Source organism: Anguilla anguilla, chromosome 7 (genome assembly GCF_013347855.1).
Source record: "Anguilla anguilla isolate fAngAng1 chromosome 7, fAngAng1.pri, whole genome shotgun sequence".
In the NCBI taxonomy this organism is placed as follows: domain Eukaryota; kingdom Metazoa; phylum Chordata; class Actinopteri; order Anguilliformes; family Anguillidae; genus Anguilla; species Anguilla anguilla.
In genome coordinates, this window is record NC_049207.1 from 20065814 (window position 1) to 20084408 (window position 18595).

The following is an 18595-nucleotide window of genomic DNA, read 5'->3' on the forward strand; positions in this document are numbered from 1 at the left end:
ACGCCGTGTCACATCGAAACCAGGCGGACGAGAGGAACGAGGGCGGAACTGCACACTGTCTCTCTATCAGAGAGAGGTGGGGGGGGGGCGAACAGAGAGAGTGAGAGAGAAAGAGAGAGGGGCAGACAGAGAGAGAGGGGAGGGAGACACAGAGACATAGACACCAGCCACTATAGTAAGTTCAGCCCTCCAGACTATCTCTTGCTCTTCTACAGCCACACACCACCCCGACTCCCTCTTTTCTGTATCCATCTTTCCCTCCAACATGCTCTCCACTGCTTCATTTCACACCACGGCACATTTTTCTAGAGGTAATTCTCTCTCTCAGTCTCCCTCGACAGAGCTCCATTTCACTCTCTCTTTTCTTCATTTCTCCCTCCTGCCCAACAAACTGCCCTCGTTGCACTCTCATAAGGCCAGCTTTATTATACCCCCCTCACCACTCTTCTCCATCCCTCTTTTCTATACCTTTATCTAACTTGATCCCTATCCATGTTCCACCCGCACGCTCCTCTCTGTAAGCGGTATCTCGCTCCATCTCCGCATCTTGCTGCCTCACTTGTATTTATCCTTCCCTCCATCTTTATCTCTTTGTTTCCACCTCTCCACCCTTTGATCTTTGTTCCATAGCTGTATTTCTGTCTCGTACAGTACATTTCTCCATCTGATAAATCACTCTCTCCTGCTCCTTCCTCCTCCCTCTCTCTCCCTGCTCCTCTGGAGAGGTTCAAAGGCCAGCACATGGGCTAGTTCGGGGAGAGATAGTATCACGTTTGTCTAGACATCCTCAATATCTCTAAGAACCAAGAAAAGAAATGATCACAATATAACAACTGAACTATTACTCATAATCAAAACCACAGCTAGAGCATAAATTCAATGGAGTGAGCCCTTCTCTCTGTAGGTACATATGCGGAGCAGGTAATGTGGCCCTTCTTTCAAAATGGCTGAAAAAGCTCTCTAGCTCAATATCTCCGCTCTGCTCGGCTGCAGCAGGGCGACTTGCTCTCCCTGCCATCCTGGTGAGTGGTTCTCACTCGTCCTGACCACGGAGCTTCTCCACCCTAGCTCCCCAGTGGTGGGACGGACTCTCCATTCCTCTACAAACCACTCGGTTATTGCCCATCTATCGCCATTTCCCTGCTCTAGTACCAACAGAGAGGAGGTAGCCTGAAGACGCACGTACCTGGGCTAACCATCACTACTCTGCAGGGCACTCCCAATCTAGGATCGCTCTTATCACTGGTATCCTTTTATCTTGTTCCTCTAGCACTTTCGTGTTACACTTGTATTTCCCTCCAGCACTTATATTAAACTTGTATCGTTATCTTGACGCTGCAGCTCGTCGTCATGCCTTCTAGTTTGACCTGCTTACTGCGTGAACTCGACTTAATGTGTTCATGACTATGGCCGTTACATAATGAGTATTGTACCTTATCGGACCCGTGTTTTGTAGTTGTTCCAATGTCCTTCGGTAGGCACTTGTTGTATGTAGCTGTGGATAAAAGAGTCTGCCGTACAAACGTAATGTAAAATAAATGTAAGGTCTCCGACTCCCACAGCATCACCCCAGTCTTTGTGAGGACGCTGTGATGTAAGGCACTCTGCTTTCTGGCTGTGCGCACGCATTACTCACACGGCTAGCGCACATCGCCCACTGTGGAAACCTCCACACAATGGCCTCTGCGCTCAATTAAGCGCTTACAAACTCCCGTACGAACCCGTACGAACCGCCGCCTCAACGTGAGCGCGCTCCATAAGCACCGTAAAGAGAATTTACTTCAAGAAATCCTTTTTTTAAAAAATGATGCACTCACCTCAACAATTAACCTGCCTTTCTGGCTGAGCTATGAGCACATGACTCAGTGTTATGTGGGAGGCTTTGGGGGGGACCTCGCGGGACACAGTGTGGCACAGCTGATAGGGACACAGGCTGCGGGGCTGTGCCTTGCACAGGGCACTGCTCTCGAGCCCTGGAGCACAGAGTTCACCCTCAGCCGCTCCAGTGAGCGCCCGGCTGTACAAGCGGATCGGTGAAAAGTGCGCGCCGTGCTGTATGCCCTGGGAAAGGGTCCCTGCTATGCAAACAAACAGCGCGGCGTGTTCTCAGAAGCTCCGCCCCATGCAGTGCGCACATATGCAAGTACCAACACACACCCAGCAAAAGAAAGCCCAAAGCTGTTCTGTGCTGTTGGGTGGCTCCTCCGGATAAGGTACCGTTCCCTTTCCAGTGTGTGCATATGCCTGGTGGTAGAGAAAGGTACATTTCTGGCACCTGGAGCAGCTTCAAGTGGCAGTGGTCTAGCTCCAAAGGGGATTGGCCTAGCTCCAAACGGGCAGAGTTTAGTGTAACTCTAACCCTATGCATATTCCTAACCCTCCTCTTTGAAGCTAAGCCCCACCCCACTGCCATTTGGAGCAGCTCCACGTGCCAAGACTACATGCTTGTCATGGTCTGGGATAGAACCCCAACCATGCCAGAATGCAATTTTTTGCAGTTCTGTGGTTTTTGTACGACTCAGAGGACAAGCTAATTGCAGATACCCTCCTGTGATCGGTCACAGGGTGTCCTTTTAAATAACATTACTGAGCCACTCTTCAGCGCTTTCACAGCCTTCAGAAGCACTGCCTCGCTGGTGCTAATCAATCAGAAAATCAATCAAATGTATCCTGTCAAACCCGACGGTCTCCTCCTTTCCAGCCTCTTATTCCTATTTTATTTCCTGCTGCTGCTGGTGGCATTCTGTTCCGCTGATTTTGCCCGCAAAGAACTATAAATCAACACAGTGATGGGTAAGACTGGCCACTAAGCAGTAAAGGCTGTGAAAACGCATGGATGGGAAGCACATAACACATAAGCACATAACAACGTCATCCTTAAATGCTGCTCCTCTTCAAACAATCCCGTTCATTTCTCAGGAACTGAACAAACTGTTAAGAATGTGGCTGTTTTTCAGATACAGGTTCCCAGGTGTTCCACTGAACAATCCTAAAGGAATTTAGGAGTCTCATTTTGCAAGGTTTACTTGTGTTTTTGATTTTTTTCCCCCTCTGGAACAGTTCGGACTAGCGTTCCTACTACTTCACCCACCCACTGGCGCAGGCCATAGAGCGAAAAAAAAAGGGAGGGAGGGAGGGAGACAGAAAAGGAGGGAGAGAGTGGATAAAGGGAGACCCACATACCCGTGCACGGAGAAGACACATGCTCATCTGTGGCCTCCATACCTCCTCAGACGCAGAATGATGTAACGCGCATGACAAGTCATGAAAGCCAGAATGCGACAGAGACGCATTATCTGCTCTCCCTGCGACACCACGCTGTCCATTAAAATGTCACCGGGAGGGATACACATACCACACGCGTACGGATCCGGTGCATTTGTATACACTTCACTGCCAAAGCACACTGGCCCCAGCACAGGGCCATGCATCACTGCTGGAGGCATACAGTGTTCACAAGGCTTTCCATTTTTTAACAGTGACTGAGTTTGACTTGAGCTTTCCACAGAATACTATGTCTCTGTGGTAGGGGGGCAAATATATAGACATTCTGGGGCTGACATAAATAACTCATGCTAGGTTGGCCGAATAACGCCCTGTTATACGCTATTGCATAAGTACAAACTGCAGTCAAGGTTCCACATTCACAAAGTGTTAGATGAGCACAGACGTCAACTTCTGATGGAAAACATAACACATTTTTATGGTACAAGAAAATATTAAAACTTGTGAGTTTGGCTGGTAAAGATGATCAATTTAAAATAAATAAGAGATTCAGACGACTACGATTAGGCTACTTTTTGAGGATGACATTTTCATTTAGACAGTGTTGCTGCACCAAGGATTAGTGCTTCAGCTCGTCATGCTACCCAAGAGGCTAAATCAACCCTGTCTGGGTTTTTAAAAAGTTATCACACTGTAATAAGACGGTGAAATGGCCGTTTGTGCAAGAGGAAGCATCTTTTAAACACAGTAGAGCAGTCAAGCAGCTCAATGCCGGCTGCTTTTCAGCAGGAAGTTCTTTTAGGTCAAAGGACGCTATGAAACCTTCACGAGCAATTCGAGAGACGGATACCAACAGCAAGCTTCTGGCGGCAAGGACTCACAGATACGGTTTATGAAGGGAGAGAACTGGCTCAAAATGTTTCCCTCCATTTTCAGTACACACCAGACTCACTATAATAACTATAATGCAAACGCTCGTGAAAATGAATGGCTGTTTACTGCCAGGGATAGTGATTTAGTGATATCACTTGGAATCATGATATGGATCATGTAAATCCGTGAAATTAGGTTAGGGAACAAAGGAATCTGCCTTTTCTCCTGTAGGCACTCCTGAGGTTTCATCTCTGAATAACACTTAAACAAAAATTCACATGGAAATTAGAGGCCCAGTGGATAGCGTTCTGGAAACTTATATTCTCCACCTTATGGGCATTCATGCTGGTTCTGGCCGCAGATGAGGGATTTCCGTAGTACCCTTGAGCGAGGTACCTAATCTAAAGTGAAGGGCATCTACTGGGCAAGTAAACATGTTTTTTTCCTGCTTGAAATATGCAAAATATTAGACAGGACATTCTGTTCCGAGTTACCTAAGATGCCCAACGGAGACTGACAAAGCCGTCTCTGTGTAGCCTAGCGCTGCTCTGATGTACAAAAAACACCCAAAATGAGACATGTACCCGTATAAAAGCAGCCCTTTAGAATCACAGGGTGAGGACAGGAAAGAGGGGCTCTCATCGAAAGATCTATATAATAAAAAATATGAACAACACTAGGAAGGCACAGGGAGGTTTCATGAGAACAAAAACAGGAGGGGCTATTATACGCTATCAGAGGCTCAGTTTGATCAAACTCACTCTCACATAAACAAGAACATTTCTCTGCCCATCACCAATGCAATTCTGGAGGAAGTGATGCTGATGGAGACTCGGTGTAGAATTACCGCCGTAACTATGTTGTGTATAGCTCTCCAAATGGAGAAGAATAAACCTGACAAACTAAGAAAATAAGTGAACGGAGAAACAGGACACAACCATCAGCAAAGTCCACTGAAAGGAATGCTGTGCATACCTCGGCGCGTACCGCGAGCTAGTAAAACCCTCGAGCAGCGTACACGCGAAACGCGCGCTCTAACAGGAAATCGATCCTAAGACTGGCCCTCGCACCCCCCCGGCCCACACAGATAAACCCCCCCCCCCCCAAACAACCCTCCCCGGCGGAAACTAAACCGCATTACCAAGCAAAACAGAAAAGCCAACCGGCGATGGGGGGATAATTAGCCTGGAGAGATTGAGCGAGGCAGAGACGGGGAGAGAAATTCATCATTCACTCCATCCATCAGTCCCCGTAATTACATTTTCGCCCGCGCCGGCGCAGCGGGGAGGGGGGGGGGGGGGGCGGCTGGGGAGGCCTCCCCTGTGAATTCATCCACAATTACTGAGAGCCCCCAGGGGGGCTCTCCACCGCCCACCGTCCCTGCGGAGCCCTTCCAGGTAAACCCCCCGTCGCCGGCAAAAGGAAAATACCGGTCGCATAAAGAGCCAATCGCCTTGACAAAGCTCCTGTGCGCCTGCCACAATGCTTCAGCCACCCCTCTTACGATAAATCATTACGTGTCCAATGCGGTGTGCATGGAGAGCAGCCTACAACCAATGTGTTAAGCCTACAGAGGGTCCATTTACTTATAAATCCTTCGTACAAATGAATGAATGAATGAATGAATGGAGTAAATATGTGAATGAATGAATCCTAGTGAACGAGCAGAGCTGCCGTTCTCCTCCACACTAGGGTTCACACCTCTGTGGGGAATCACCAGGTCGGTCATCGCAGAAATTAAGACGTGATCTGGACCTCCTTCATAACGAGTGGCCGCTAAGCGACCGGGGCCACACTGTAATTAACACCACGCTTCAGTGTCGCGGGGCTGGGGACCGGCAGAATTCCAGCAGCGGTGCGTGAAATGTCCGACGGCTTGGCTTGGTGTCCGCGCTCGGTGTGAAACACGAGCCGAAGAGCACTCACTTCTCCAGGGCCTGGTACATGTTCTGGGGGTCCTCCAGCACCATGATGTCCACCATTTTGTCCTCGAAGGCGGCCTCCTCTTTGGCCGTCTCGCTGATGTTGCATGTGGCGTACTCGGGGTCGCCGTCCCCGCTCAGAACAGCCCTGTTTTTCTACGGGAAACACACACACACAAACGCATACACACACAAACACACACACACACGAATGCATACACACACAAACACACACACAAACGCATACACACACACACACACACACACACACACACACACGAACGCATACACAAACACACACACACAAACGCATACACACACAAACACACACACAAACGCATACACACACAAACACACACACACACACACACACAAACACACACACACACACACACACACACACACACACACAAATATTAACCACTCCATTCATGCTGCTCTTAAATTGCTATCTGAACACCAGTCATCCGCCATGTCACCTGGGGCGTCGGCAGCCTCACTGAATCAGAAATATTGCTATATTTTGCCATAAGCTATTTAATTGTGTATATATTCTTCTATTGCTCCCCCCTCTGGCCCTTTCCCACGAAATCCTTTCTGCTACCCATCCACCTGAAAAAGCCCATTTATTAGGCCTCTTCTTCTTTATAGGAAACCGGGATCTTTTCATGAGTTAATGCATCACAGAGCGAGAAAAGTGCCTCTGATGGTAAGCGTACGAGAGAGTGTTCCGCACATTGAGCTGAACCTGTAGCAGCCAATAAAGGGAAATGTGTGTTGGTCTTGGTAGAATGTGCACACGTGAAACACGCACGCGTACACACACACACGCACGCACGCACACACACACACACTTTATTTTTTGCCTGGAATGTCTGGCTGGAGCTTTGCCAGGCATGTGATCTTACAGGTGGGGCTCTTCCTGCTCCCTCTCTCTCTCTCTCTCTCGCTCTCGATCTCTCTCTATCTCTCCCCCCCTCTCCCTCTCCCTCTCCCTCTCCCTCTCCCTCTCCCCCCCTCTCTCTCTCTCTCTCACCCGGCTTTAATGCTTAGTCAGACTGTGCTTGTCCGGCACTAATTATCAGCAGGTGAGAGGCAGGGGGACGATGGCAAACATGTCTAATGGAGGACGTGCTTTGCTGGGGGATAACTGAGGTGAAAGCAGAACGCCTAAAAAAAGAACAAGTGTATAAATGTGACAGTTTTTCAAACTATCTGTCACTGCCACTAATGGCCAGCACTGCATTCAGGCTGGGAAGTGACACTTGCAAACGAACTGCTTTCACCACCCATGCACCTGACACGGTTCACACTGTTAAAAAGACAGTATTTTCCAGGACGCTTCCAGCACATTTTTCGTGAGAAACACCTGCATTATACAGAGGACGGGGATGACTGGGATCACGGACCGGGGGGGAAGGGGGGCTGATTTAGCTATTTCAGTCCATTGGGGGGGGTTCAGAGGTGGAGAGATTAATAGCAATCACTGATGCTCGACTGGGGGGGGGGGGCTAGATTGCAATCACAGACAACGGGCTCCGGTGGTTTTGGAATATAACGTTACGCTAAAAATATTTCCCAGGTCAACTAATTGTTCTCCAGGACATTTTCACATTTTTCATGAGTTTTCATGACTGGAAAACTACATCAAAAGATTCCAGGTTTTTGAGGCTTTCCAGGACGTGTGGGAACCCTGATTTGATGTCTGGACCACCAATGAAAGGCCTCGCCTCTGGCACATTCCTCAGACATTAAGGGTCATCAGGCTTTCTGTTACTGCAAGGTCTGCACATATTACATACAAACATTTTTACAGAAAATTCAGCAAGTAATATTGCTCTAAACCACAAAAACTATCTGCACCAAAATCTGTCTTTTATACTGTATCCAACCTGCTTGAAACTGAATATCGTTTTTTTTGTCTTTCCTCCTCAATAGTACTTTAATATTTTCTGTTGGTCAGCCACCAAATTTTCGCTGATTCAGGACCGTGCGCATGCGGTCGTGATGCGGTTTCCACTCAGCCACCCGCCAGCGGAGCGGTCGACGACGCTGCGCCAGAGGACACCGCAGCCGGGGCCGGCAAATCAGAGGAGGCCGGTCGACCGCGGGAGCTGCGACCGTGCGAGGAAAGGCCTTCCGAGCTTAACCCTCCCTCCTTGGGCGACGCTACGGCTAAGTTCAGCAGTGTCTCTCTCGTGGGCCTTCCACACCCAATCAGAAACAAGAAGCGTGCCCCTCGGTGGGAATAGCATCGAATCTGCGCCCTTCAGATGCTTCAGAAACTGTTCACGTGCCAATGGGCAATTCAGAAAAATGGGTTCTGTAAGCTGAAGCCAGGCAAACAAACAAACAAACAAACAAACAAACAAACAAATAAATAAATACAGAACGGTCTTGGATCGTTTTACGGGAAAATCCATGAAAAGATGCAGATGCATTCGTGGATTGGCACAGGATCATTTTCCCCCCAGAAAACCTGGAAACCTACATTGGAAACTTAGAAGGGAATGAGATGAATTCTTAATAGCTCGCAACTGAAAAAACGAATATATTCCAAACAAACCTCTTTATTCACCACACAGCAGATGCATTTCAGTCCCTTCCAATTAGGTTCATATTAACAGGAAATGCCAGACTGAAGCAAAGCTGCGCTTCAATGACTCCAAATCCACACCACAGAATGCACGCTTTAACATCTATGACTCAACGGCAAGTACTTACAGCATTCAGTTTGAGGTCTGTTAATGGTGTTTAGTCATATTTAAAAGATGCACAACATTTCAGTTTCAGGTCTGTTAATGGTGTTTAGCCATATTTAAAGGATGCACAACATTTCAGTTTCAGATCTGTTAATGGTGTTTAGCCACATTGTTTCATGTCTGTTAATGGTGTTTGGCCATGTATAAAGGATGCACTGCTCTCAATTTCAGGTCTGTTAATGGTGTTTGGCCACATTGTGTCAGGTCTGTTAATGGTGTTTGGCCACATTGTGTCAGGTCTGTTAATGGTGTTTGGCCACATTGTGTCAGGTCTGTTAATGGTGTTTGGCCACATTGTGTCAGGTCTGTTAATGGTGTTTGGCCACATTGTGTCAGGTCTGTTAATGGTGTTTGGCCACACTGTGTCAGGTCTGTTAATGGTGTTTGGTTGTATTTAAAGGATGCCGGGGTAGCGCCGTAGCCTTTTTCCACAGACAGGAGCACCAAATGATGTCATTCCACAGGACTGCGCTCCCCGCTAATGACCCCGCCCCTCTGCAAGCAGCTGGTGAAGCAGTACTGACAGAGCGGGTCAGTACTGCTCCCGTGGGGGCTAACGCTGGGGGCGGGGAGCAGGCCGAGGCGTCTTACCCTTTGCTGCAGAGGGTGTTTTTGGGCGGCGGCCTGGATCCGGGGGAGGAGGGCGAGGCCCAGGCTGAGCAAGAGAGCGGACAGCAGGAAGGCCCCGACGAAGCCCGCGAAGTGCACGCTGTGATTGGGCGAAATCTGAAAGGGCGAGGGAGACGTTAGATACAGAGCTCGCTAAGGAAAGAGCACCTCTGCAAAGAGCCACTGCAAGTCCAGAGCTCACCGACAGACACGCCACCTTTCTCCTCTATGAGTACCCAACAATAACCAACCTGACTTCTCTGCAGAGTTCTCTGCCTGGTTGCAGTAAATGTTGCCTTTCATACTGACACCTTCACACAAAAACTGTTAAGCCGATAAAAATTCTACCATATTAAATAACTGACATAAACTCTATCATGTTTTAAATTACGTTACATTCAGATAAAAGCCCCATCATGGTGGGCTCTCCAGAGAACATATCTCAACGTGACACTTTGCGATGCATCTCTCAAATATGCTTTACGCAAGCATTTCAGCAGTTTGATCTCCGCACACTCCAGGTGACCTCCACACCAACAGAACCTTCCGGAAGACTTACGGTCTTCAGCGTCCCCACCCCGCATGTCGCTAACAAGCTCAGCACTGGAAATATGTGAACATTCAACAGCATTACCGAAGTGCTCTTTCAAGAGCTGTGACTCAAAATAACAGGTGATATTAGCATCTGGATTAAAAGCAACAAGAGCTTTACTCTGTACGTGAATGAAACTCCGTCTGTCAATGAAACAGGAGCACACAAAGCGTGTTTTTAGTCTTACATGACAGAACAAGAGCACATCAGGCTCAGCTGTTCTAGTTCCAGTTGCAATAATTCCTGAAGTCTGCGCTGTTATAAAGCATATCCGCAGTAGCCAAAAGAGGAGTTGTTTTTTTATTTATTTATTTTTTTTTAAGAGGCTATATTTGGAAACAAATGTTCAAAAGCATACGTGGCCATAGATGTGCCACAGGACGGATGTATTAGTCCTTTAATCTTGTACAGCAGGCCCCTTTCCGTGCAGACGCAGGAGACCAGTCGTGCCGCAATTTAGCCAATTTCCCAGGCCTTCTCGAAAACAGGCGGCCGTCAAGCCGACCAAAGAAAGCGCAATTACGTTATTTCTCTCCTATAAATAGTGCGGCGCCCTTTCTTTCCTTCTTGTTTTTAATCTCGCTCAGTACCCCTGAAAGCGCAAAGCGCATTAAGAAAGTGGCAGCAACTTTCACAGGGCTCAGCACTCTGCCTGCGAGTCCATTAAACGTGATTAAACACTGCAGCGAGGGGCCATCTGATCCCAAAATGACCCGCTGTCTCGCGCTCTCTAAACGGAGCCTGCGAGGGACTTGTACTTTTTAATTGGGCGAGTTGTACATTCCCCGCATGTTCGCAAACTCTGAAGTGTTTTGCATTGCAAATAAGGACGGAATAATAACAGCAACGTCTCCCCAGAGATGGTTTATGCTCATCAGAGGAGCAGCTCACTTCAATAAAGCACTGATTACATACAAAATTATTAGAGTAAACAGCGTTCCTCGGTGTTTTCTTACAGTACCACTTGCCTCATTCAGAATAGATGTCTACACAAGACATGCGAGGCTGTTTTACAATAACCCTTTCAGAGTAGAAAATCCCAAATCTGTCCAGTGCTTGCTTTCTTATAAACATAAAATCAATAAAGAATGCCAAACAAATGTGTATGTGTTTTTAAATTTTACCTACACTGCTTATGTGTCTCTCCCTGGCCATTCTATGATCAGAGAAACTTCTCTTGTCGTTCAAGCTAAGATTTGATTTTCCATTTGTCTGTCATGGAAGCTGGTGAAACACTGCCCCCTGGTGTACGAACGTGTTTTGTGGTAATTTAATTAAACAAATCCCTCTTCAGCAGCATTCAAAAGTCCTGGTGACATTTCATATTTGTATGATGTTAAATTAGCTATTTTTGCCATATTACTAGCCCTTTCCAAAGATGTACTGTATACTGCAAACCTTTAGATTACATTAAATAAACATTACAGAGGTTTCCAGGCTAAGATATTGTGACCGTCAGCAATTCCCAGCACAGAATGTATACACTGTCGGACAGAAAGAAAATCATTTACCTTTTCTGCAGAGGTCACCCTCAAGGTAAAATTTGCCACCACAGGACCAAACAAATTGATGTCATTCTAGTAAACCAAAAAAAAACAAAAAACGTCATGATTAGGATTTCAGCATTTTAGAGAGGGATTAGGATTTTCCTAGTTTGGTCAGCAGAAATGTCAGATTATCAATGAGTCGGGCAGCACTACCCAGGGCGAATGCTATCAATCAGCCTGAGAGTCACTGCAGCGGCGACAATGAACACGTTCACCCAGAGAGGGACAGCCCAGCGCTAGGCTAGGAACACGCCCGCGCTCTCTCGCTGTGCTTACCTGCGAGGCGTTGGAAAAGGTCAGGTAGGCCGGCAGCGCCAGTATCTCGTTCCTGTGCCCTTTAACCGACGCGGTGTACTTCACAACGTAGACAGAGCCCGCTGTAGAAACAAAAATATCAGCCTCCTGAATGTACTGTGCTATGCAGTGATAACCTGCAAGTGAAGCACAAAGCAAACAGTCACAGCCTCCTGTTCGAGCCAGAGTGGTGAGAGTCAGCAATTATTCAACAAACACCATCATGATCACTCTTTAGATAAAGTACATATTCATACAGCCTCACTAAAGCAAGAACAAGGTCTTAATTACCACAGTAAAACATCTTGATAAGTCATTCTCATGCATGTGTGCCGAATTCAGAGGGCTAACATTGAGTCGAGTAATAGTACACACTCATAAAGATGGAATATTATTTGCATGAGACTTTAGGAAGGTTTCATCACAGCTTAGCAAATACATCATTCAAATCATGGGATTCTTTTTTTATAAGCCCAACTTATAGCGTGATCATAGTCACATCAAGGACCCCTATGTTCTAGATGATATGCTGAGATTACCTTAGTTAACATACAACGCCAAGAGCAAACACACACCAGTCATTCATAACTGAAATGCACATTGAAATTTAAATGCATTCAGTCCTCATCTTCAATATTCTGATTGGCTGAGAATCCATAGATTACTGAACATACTTTTAAAAAGAAAATCCTCAAATAGTTTCTTTCCCAGCTCAGGAGAATATGGAGCATTGTCTCAATTCCATTGTATTATTACAGCATTTAGAGCAATTGAAAAAAACCACTGAAGCACAAAGTAATCTTGAAACAGAGCTCAAGTAAAAGCAGCCTGAGATTCCTAAAATATGAATACATTCAAAAAACACTTTCTGTGAAGATTCCTGCATGAGCCTTCATGAGTGCTGCATATTTATAAGCACAACATGAGCGTCACAAACATGCAAACCTACTTGTACACCCTATCATGTGTCATATGCATGTCATTATCTACATACGTGACATAACTATAACATGGAAGTAAGAATGACATCAGTATATGGGTGGCAACAGTTAATTTTTATGAATGTTCATGTTTTGCTTATGAAAGTGTTGCATAGTACCTTGAATGATTTCTCAAACTCTGAAGTAAAACCCGAGACCCGAGGTGTCCAATCTTACCCCAAAAGGGCCGGAGTGGGTGCAGGTTTCTGTTTTAGCCCAGCACTAAGACACCTGATTCTACTTAACAATCTCTCGATTGAAGATCAATATTAGTCCGTTTGGAAACCGCTGCCATAGACAGACAGAAAGACACATTCATTGTTCTATTGCTGGTGGCCAGATTCCTAGCATGGGATGAAAACTGAATGCCTTACTCCCTTTCAGAACGTGGGAAAAGTCTAGCGAGCAACATAATTTCCCCGGGTAGAAATATCCACGTTTTCACTGCAGAAATTTTAAGGTTCATTTTTCAAACCAAAACGAGTCAAGTGGAAAGGGGTCCAGCGTCATCTTTCTTGATGATGACAGATTACTGTGAGTTGCACCGGACCACGAATAATTGGTTCTCGTCAGGGTTCCAGACTCGGAAATGTTAGCAATCGATAAATAGCGCTTGGGAGAGGAGAGGAGAGGAGTGAGTCAGCCTCTATTCTCCATCACGAATGAGGACTGGACATAAAGACGACTTCCTGAAGGTACCTGCAGGAACATCGCTGTGCTTTCTGAATATATACCCAAGCAAGCCTGGGGAAGGAGGGAACGAGGCACGGACACTGCGGAGCTGAGGAACCCTAAAGAGAAAACTGCATGCGCGCAAACGCGCGGAATCTTCCGGCAAGTCAGATATTTCTCAGACATCCATATTCATGCGATTCAGCTGAAAAATAGAGAACGGTGCCAAGCGAGCGCGCACAAAGCTTGCAGCTGCCAGTTAATCTTAATCATATACAAAGCCAAGACAGGACGGGGGGGGGGGGGAGCAGGCAGCGATTTTAAAAGAAGAGCCTGAAGCGAATAAAGACCGAAAAATATGCGGAGCGCTCCGTTCGCTCCCGAACCCTCCGACCTGTCGCAGGTGCAGACCGCGGCCGTGTGAGTTCACTTACCCGCGAAGGGGAAGACATGCTTTTTTATTTACCTTCAAAGAAAGAACCCAAATACCTGCGTGCCATTCGGGGCAGATATTAAAGGCAAACTGGACAGCAAAGGTTTCTTTCAGGAACCCGATGCTGCGCACCACCGGGCCCGCATGCCTCAAATTTACGTCCTGAGAGCTCGCGGCCGAGCGCCTCTGGAACGGCTCTGGGTTTCGGTAGCATAAATCAGACGGCAATATGAAAGCAATCTGCGCCGGACGACCGGGAGGCGGTGCGCGGGCACAGGGGGGATGAGATGGATACGGCCGCCTGCTTATTACTCTGTTAGCGGCTCGGCGCGGCGCGGCGCGGCGATGGCGGAGGAGGCCTACGAGGCAGAGCGGAATATATGAAAAAAAAAAACAATCTCTCTGATTGTTTGTTTCCTGCCAGAGAGTCAGCGGCTTTGGCCTTACGGAATAGAGAAGCAATGACTCTATTTCACTCTTCTGCCAGACGTTGCCTGCGTGTGTATGTATTTGTATATGTACCCATCCATATATGCCTGAATAGCATTGGTGAGCACGTCTGCACATTCACATGTGTGTTTGTCTGAGTGAGTGTTTACTCATGCATACAAAGAGTGTATTTCAACAGGTGTGGAGTGAGCTACTGCCGGCATTAGCCGAGATTAAAGTAAGTCTGTGGCTTTACTGATATAACTAGTTTATTTTATTGTTTCTGTTACTTTACTTCAGTTACTTTTTTCAATTAGCAGTTAATAGGTCTGTTTAAGTTGGCCCTTTGAAGTACAGCGGCACACTACTCCAGACCAAGGGAAGGAGTCCATTGGGCGAGGGCCTATGTGTGCATGCGTATGTGTAATGTGTGTGTGTGTGCGTGTGCGTGTGTGAGACGGACGCGTGTGTGCATGTGTGTGTGGGAGCGTGAGTGAGGGAGACACTGAGTGAGTGACTGAGTGAGCGAATGAGTGAGTGATTGAGTGGGTGAGTGAGTGAGTGAGTGAGTGAGTGAGTGAGTGAGTGAGTGAGTGAGTGAGAGACTGAGTGAGTGAGTGAGTGAGTGAGTGATTGAGTGGGTGAGTGAGTGAGTGAGTGAGTGAGTGAGAGACTGAGTGAGTGAGTGAGTGAGTGAGAGACTGAGTGAGTGAGTGAGTGAGTGAGTGAGTGAGTGAGTGAGAGACTGAGTGAGTGAGTGAGTGAGTGAGTGAGTGAGTGAGTGAGTGAGAGACTGACTGAGTGAGTGAGTGAGTGAGAGACTGAGCGAGTGAGTGAGTGAGTGAGTGAGAGACTGAGTGAGTGAGTGAGTGAGTGAGAGACTGAGTGAGTGAGTGAGTGAGTGAGAGACTGAGTGAGTGAGTGAGTGAGTGAGTGAGTGAGTGAGAGACTGACTGAGTGAGTGACTAAGCGAGTGTGAGACCTGTACCTGACAGTGAGTCAGAGGTGAAGGACTGGAAGCCCTTCTCCACCACTGCCCCGCTGTTATTTACGATGGTGAGGCCGGACACGGCGTCCTGAATGCCCAGCTGGGACAGATCAGTGGCGGCAGGCGTCCCAGTGTTGTTGATCAGCAGGAAAAAGGTCACCAAAGGGAACTCCTTAGCAGCATCCACCTGTTGCCCCGGAAACAACACAATACAGAGGAGATGCTGTGATTAAAGGTAATTCCAGTTCCCCTGGCAACCACAAAAAATAAATCACAGACGGCCCGGTTCCAATCTGACCGCAATACACTTTGTCCTTACTTTTAAGCACCGGATACGAGCAAATGTTACGGTATTTATCTTCCAACACTTGTTGTTGAAATTGATGGGAAATGGCGTACGCAGACTATTGTGAAAAAGGCTATTCCAAGTGTCACCATTTTTTCTGCAACAGAAGTGCAGACAAAAAGCACGGCTGCAATGAAATGCTTAAGGCAGTCTGTTGACAATTCTACGGCATTAGCTAGCGCTGACGGCACGTTCACATGCAAATGTAGCGCACGATCCGCCCAAATAAGGGCACGCTGGACTGCTGATGGCTGCTCTGAGCAGCAGTTTCACAACGAGGCGCTGGGTGGGCGGGCAAACAGCACGACTCATTACCCGTTACCAACAATAAGGGCGTGGGGAATTCGGCTAATTGCTAATTAGCGCAGCGGTTGTACGAGACCATTCAGCTGAGCAGACCTGGGTCAAATGCGTATTTGTTTTGGATTCCAATACCTTTCTGTGCTCTATTGATCTTGCCTGGTGTAACTGAGCCTGTCGATATGACCACAAGGCGGGGTTTGCACTTTTTGAGAGTATTTAATTGGTTCCAATACACCAGACAAGATCAGTAAAACTAAGAAAAGTATTTCAGTCCAAAACAAATACGTATTTGCAGCTGAGAGGGTGAACGTGTAACTGACTTATACACCCATTTCCGCACCCAGTAGTCTTTAACATGACAGCTGCTTCTAGGAAAACTACGGGCCGCTTCAAGTAACTGTCTACATTTGACGTCTGCATTTACAAAGCGTAAATGGTCCAAATTGTGAAAACATGCTCTCGGTCAACCCCTACAACCGTGCATAGGAGTGTAATAACACGTTAGCATTCCACTTTCCTGAGGTAGCTGTTATGCATGCTGCATTTCATCGTAAAGTTAAAATCATGTGTGATTCATGTCCATAGAAGCGGTTTGTAGGCACATTCAGAAGCACCTGGGACATCTAACCAGTAAAGAGTGATGCGAAGCATGGGCATGCTCAAATCACATGGATTTCACATTTTTGAAACTTTCTGAAATGTTTAAAGGGTAATCAACATTCAAATCAACATATCCATATTTGAATCCTGTATTAGCACAGTTCTATTTATGTACTGTTTTGTCACCTATATTAAAACTTGTAGATATTATGGTTCAATGTTTTTTAGACATAGCCTGTATTTAAGTACAACATGCAATTACCTGAGCACACTTGTGAAATGTGAGCCCAAACGTTGGAGGTTGTGCCAAACTGCGTATCTGAAACAAAATGTAAATCAACAGTGACAATAAATTATGAAACAGCAATATACTTGCACTGCAACTAGAAACTGTAATCATCCATTGACGACACCCCTTCCCCAATTAAGTATATTTCCCACTAATCACCAACTGCAAAAGTCACAGAGGAGGAATAAGGAAGTTCCTGGAACCAGCACAGCAGAACGGCCTCGACAGACCCGCTGCCTCTCCTCGTCATGACGACGGCAGTGCCCGCGCGCTCTAATGTCACGGTGACTTCTGAGCGCGCTCCTGTTTTTCTCTGCTCTGAGGGGCGCTATAGACCTCCGGGGGCACAGCCGGTTTTCTGAATGGGGCTCCGAGCCGAGACACCGCGGTACGCACGCGGCCACGGGGCCGGCGGGTCGGACCGGGCCCAGGGCCCACGCGCGGCACGAACAAAAACCTGCCGGCTGACCCAGCGGACTCCCCGTTTAAAGGGCCACGTAAACACCCGTGCCACACTGTTACATGAAATAATCATCCTTCTTCTGGTGCCAAGAGAAGGTTCTAGGAGACAAAGAGGCAGGCAAAGACTCGAGCCTTCACATTTCTCCTTTCCCTGCACCTGCGGACCGATTCAAGCGGAGAGCCGTCCGTCATTGACGGAGAGCATTTTGCCCAAGAGAGGGAGCAGATTACAGGAGATTCCAGATCAAAAGTCACTACGGTTAAGCAGAGTTGTTCCTGTAATTTTGAGAAAGCTGCTCCTTTCAAACCTTCCTGCAGAAGCCTTACAGCCTCTCAGACAGATTGCAATAACATAAATTCTAATATTTCCGCAGATTAGTTCATTTAGTTTTATGTGAGGAAAAGAATACTGGAGGGCCCTCATGCTGTGGATATGACAGAGCTACCCTTAGGGACATAACCTGAACACAGATACTCAATTTATTGAATTCAGTTTTTCTTAATGGTGAATTTTCTACGCTGGGTTACCGGCTAATGAATATTCATGAGGAGTCGTGAGCAAATGCAGGACATCCAATAGCAACAAAGGCAAGGGTGTTCAAAGGAAGTCTCCTTTGAACAGTTGTGTGGGGTGACGTACATTTTTGTGCCTGGGGAGAGACCGCCTCCTGGCCTCCCGCAGCATGGCGTCGGCGAGGGGGCGGATCAGGGCGAAGGGGGAGTGGCTCCAGGGACCTGCCGGGGCGGAGGAGAGGAGAGGCGGCTCTTCAGCGCTCCGCACTGCCCGAATGCACCCAGGCCCGCCATCTCGCCCTGCACACAAATACCAGCCGGTTCAAAAATAAAAGCCAAAAAACAGAACACCAGCAGAGACAGCCATGGGCATCCCTCTGGAGTTTTCCATCTGCAGAAACAAAGGTTCTCTTTCATCTTTCACCCCCAAGGGAATCAGAAACTCTACCATCCAAACAAAAACCTGCTATAATAAACGTAGCATCAGGCAACTGGTGCTCAGATCTAATCAAATGAAAATCAATAGCCTTGTGACTTTATCACAGGTATAGAACGCAAGCTACAATATTACATTATAAAATATTTATCATTAATAAATGGTTGCATCCCATGTAATATCTACACATAAATGTGTAAAATATGGACAGTGTCACAGTAATTATATTTCTTGCTATAGGTGCAAAAATACATATTTAAGCTAGTTATCAATTAGCGGCAGTAGAACCAGCCACAGAGATCAATGCTTAGACCACAGGG

General features: G+C 47.0%; 1 protein-coding gene across 4 annotated transcripts in view; it reads right to left on the minus strand.

The window, feature by feature from the left end:
- The window catches only part of LOC118232166 (limbin-like), a 71930-nt gene that overhangs the window by 50784 nt on the left and 2551 nt on the right, over positions 1-18595 (minus strand). For all 4 annotated transcript variants that reach the window (XM_035426843.1, XM_035426842.1, XM_035426841.1 and 1 more), the window contains exons 3-9: positions 17967-18139; positions 16838-16894; positions 15327-15513; positions 11807-11907; positions 11495-11560; positions 9374-9508; positions 6025-6176 (exon numbers count right to left, since the gene is read on the minus strand). In XM_035426843.1, the coding sequence (XP_035282734.1) occupies positions 6025-6176; positions 9374-9508; positions 11495-11560; positions 11807-11907; positions 15327-15513; positions 16838-16894; positions 17967-18139 (871 nt within the window). The remainder of the gene's footprint in view (positions 1-6024; positions 6177-9373; positions 9509-11494; positions 11561-11806; positions 11908-15326; positions 15514-16837; positions 16895-17966; positions 18140-18595) is intronic.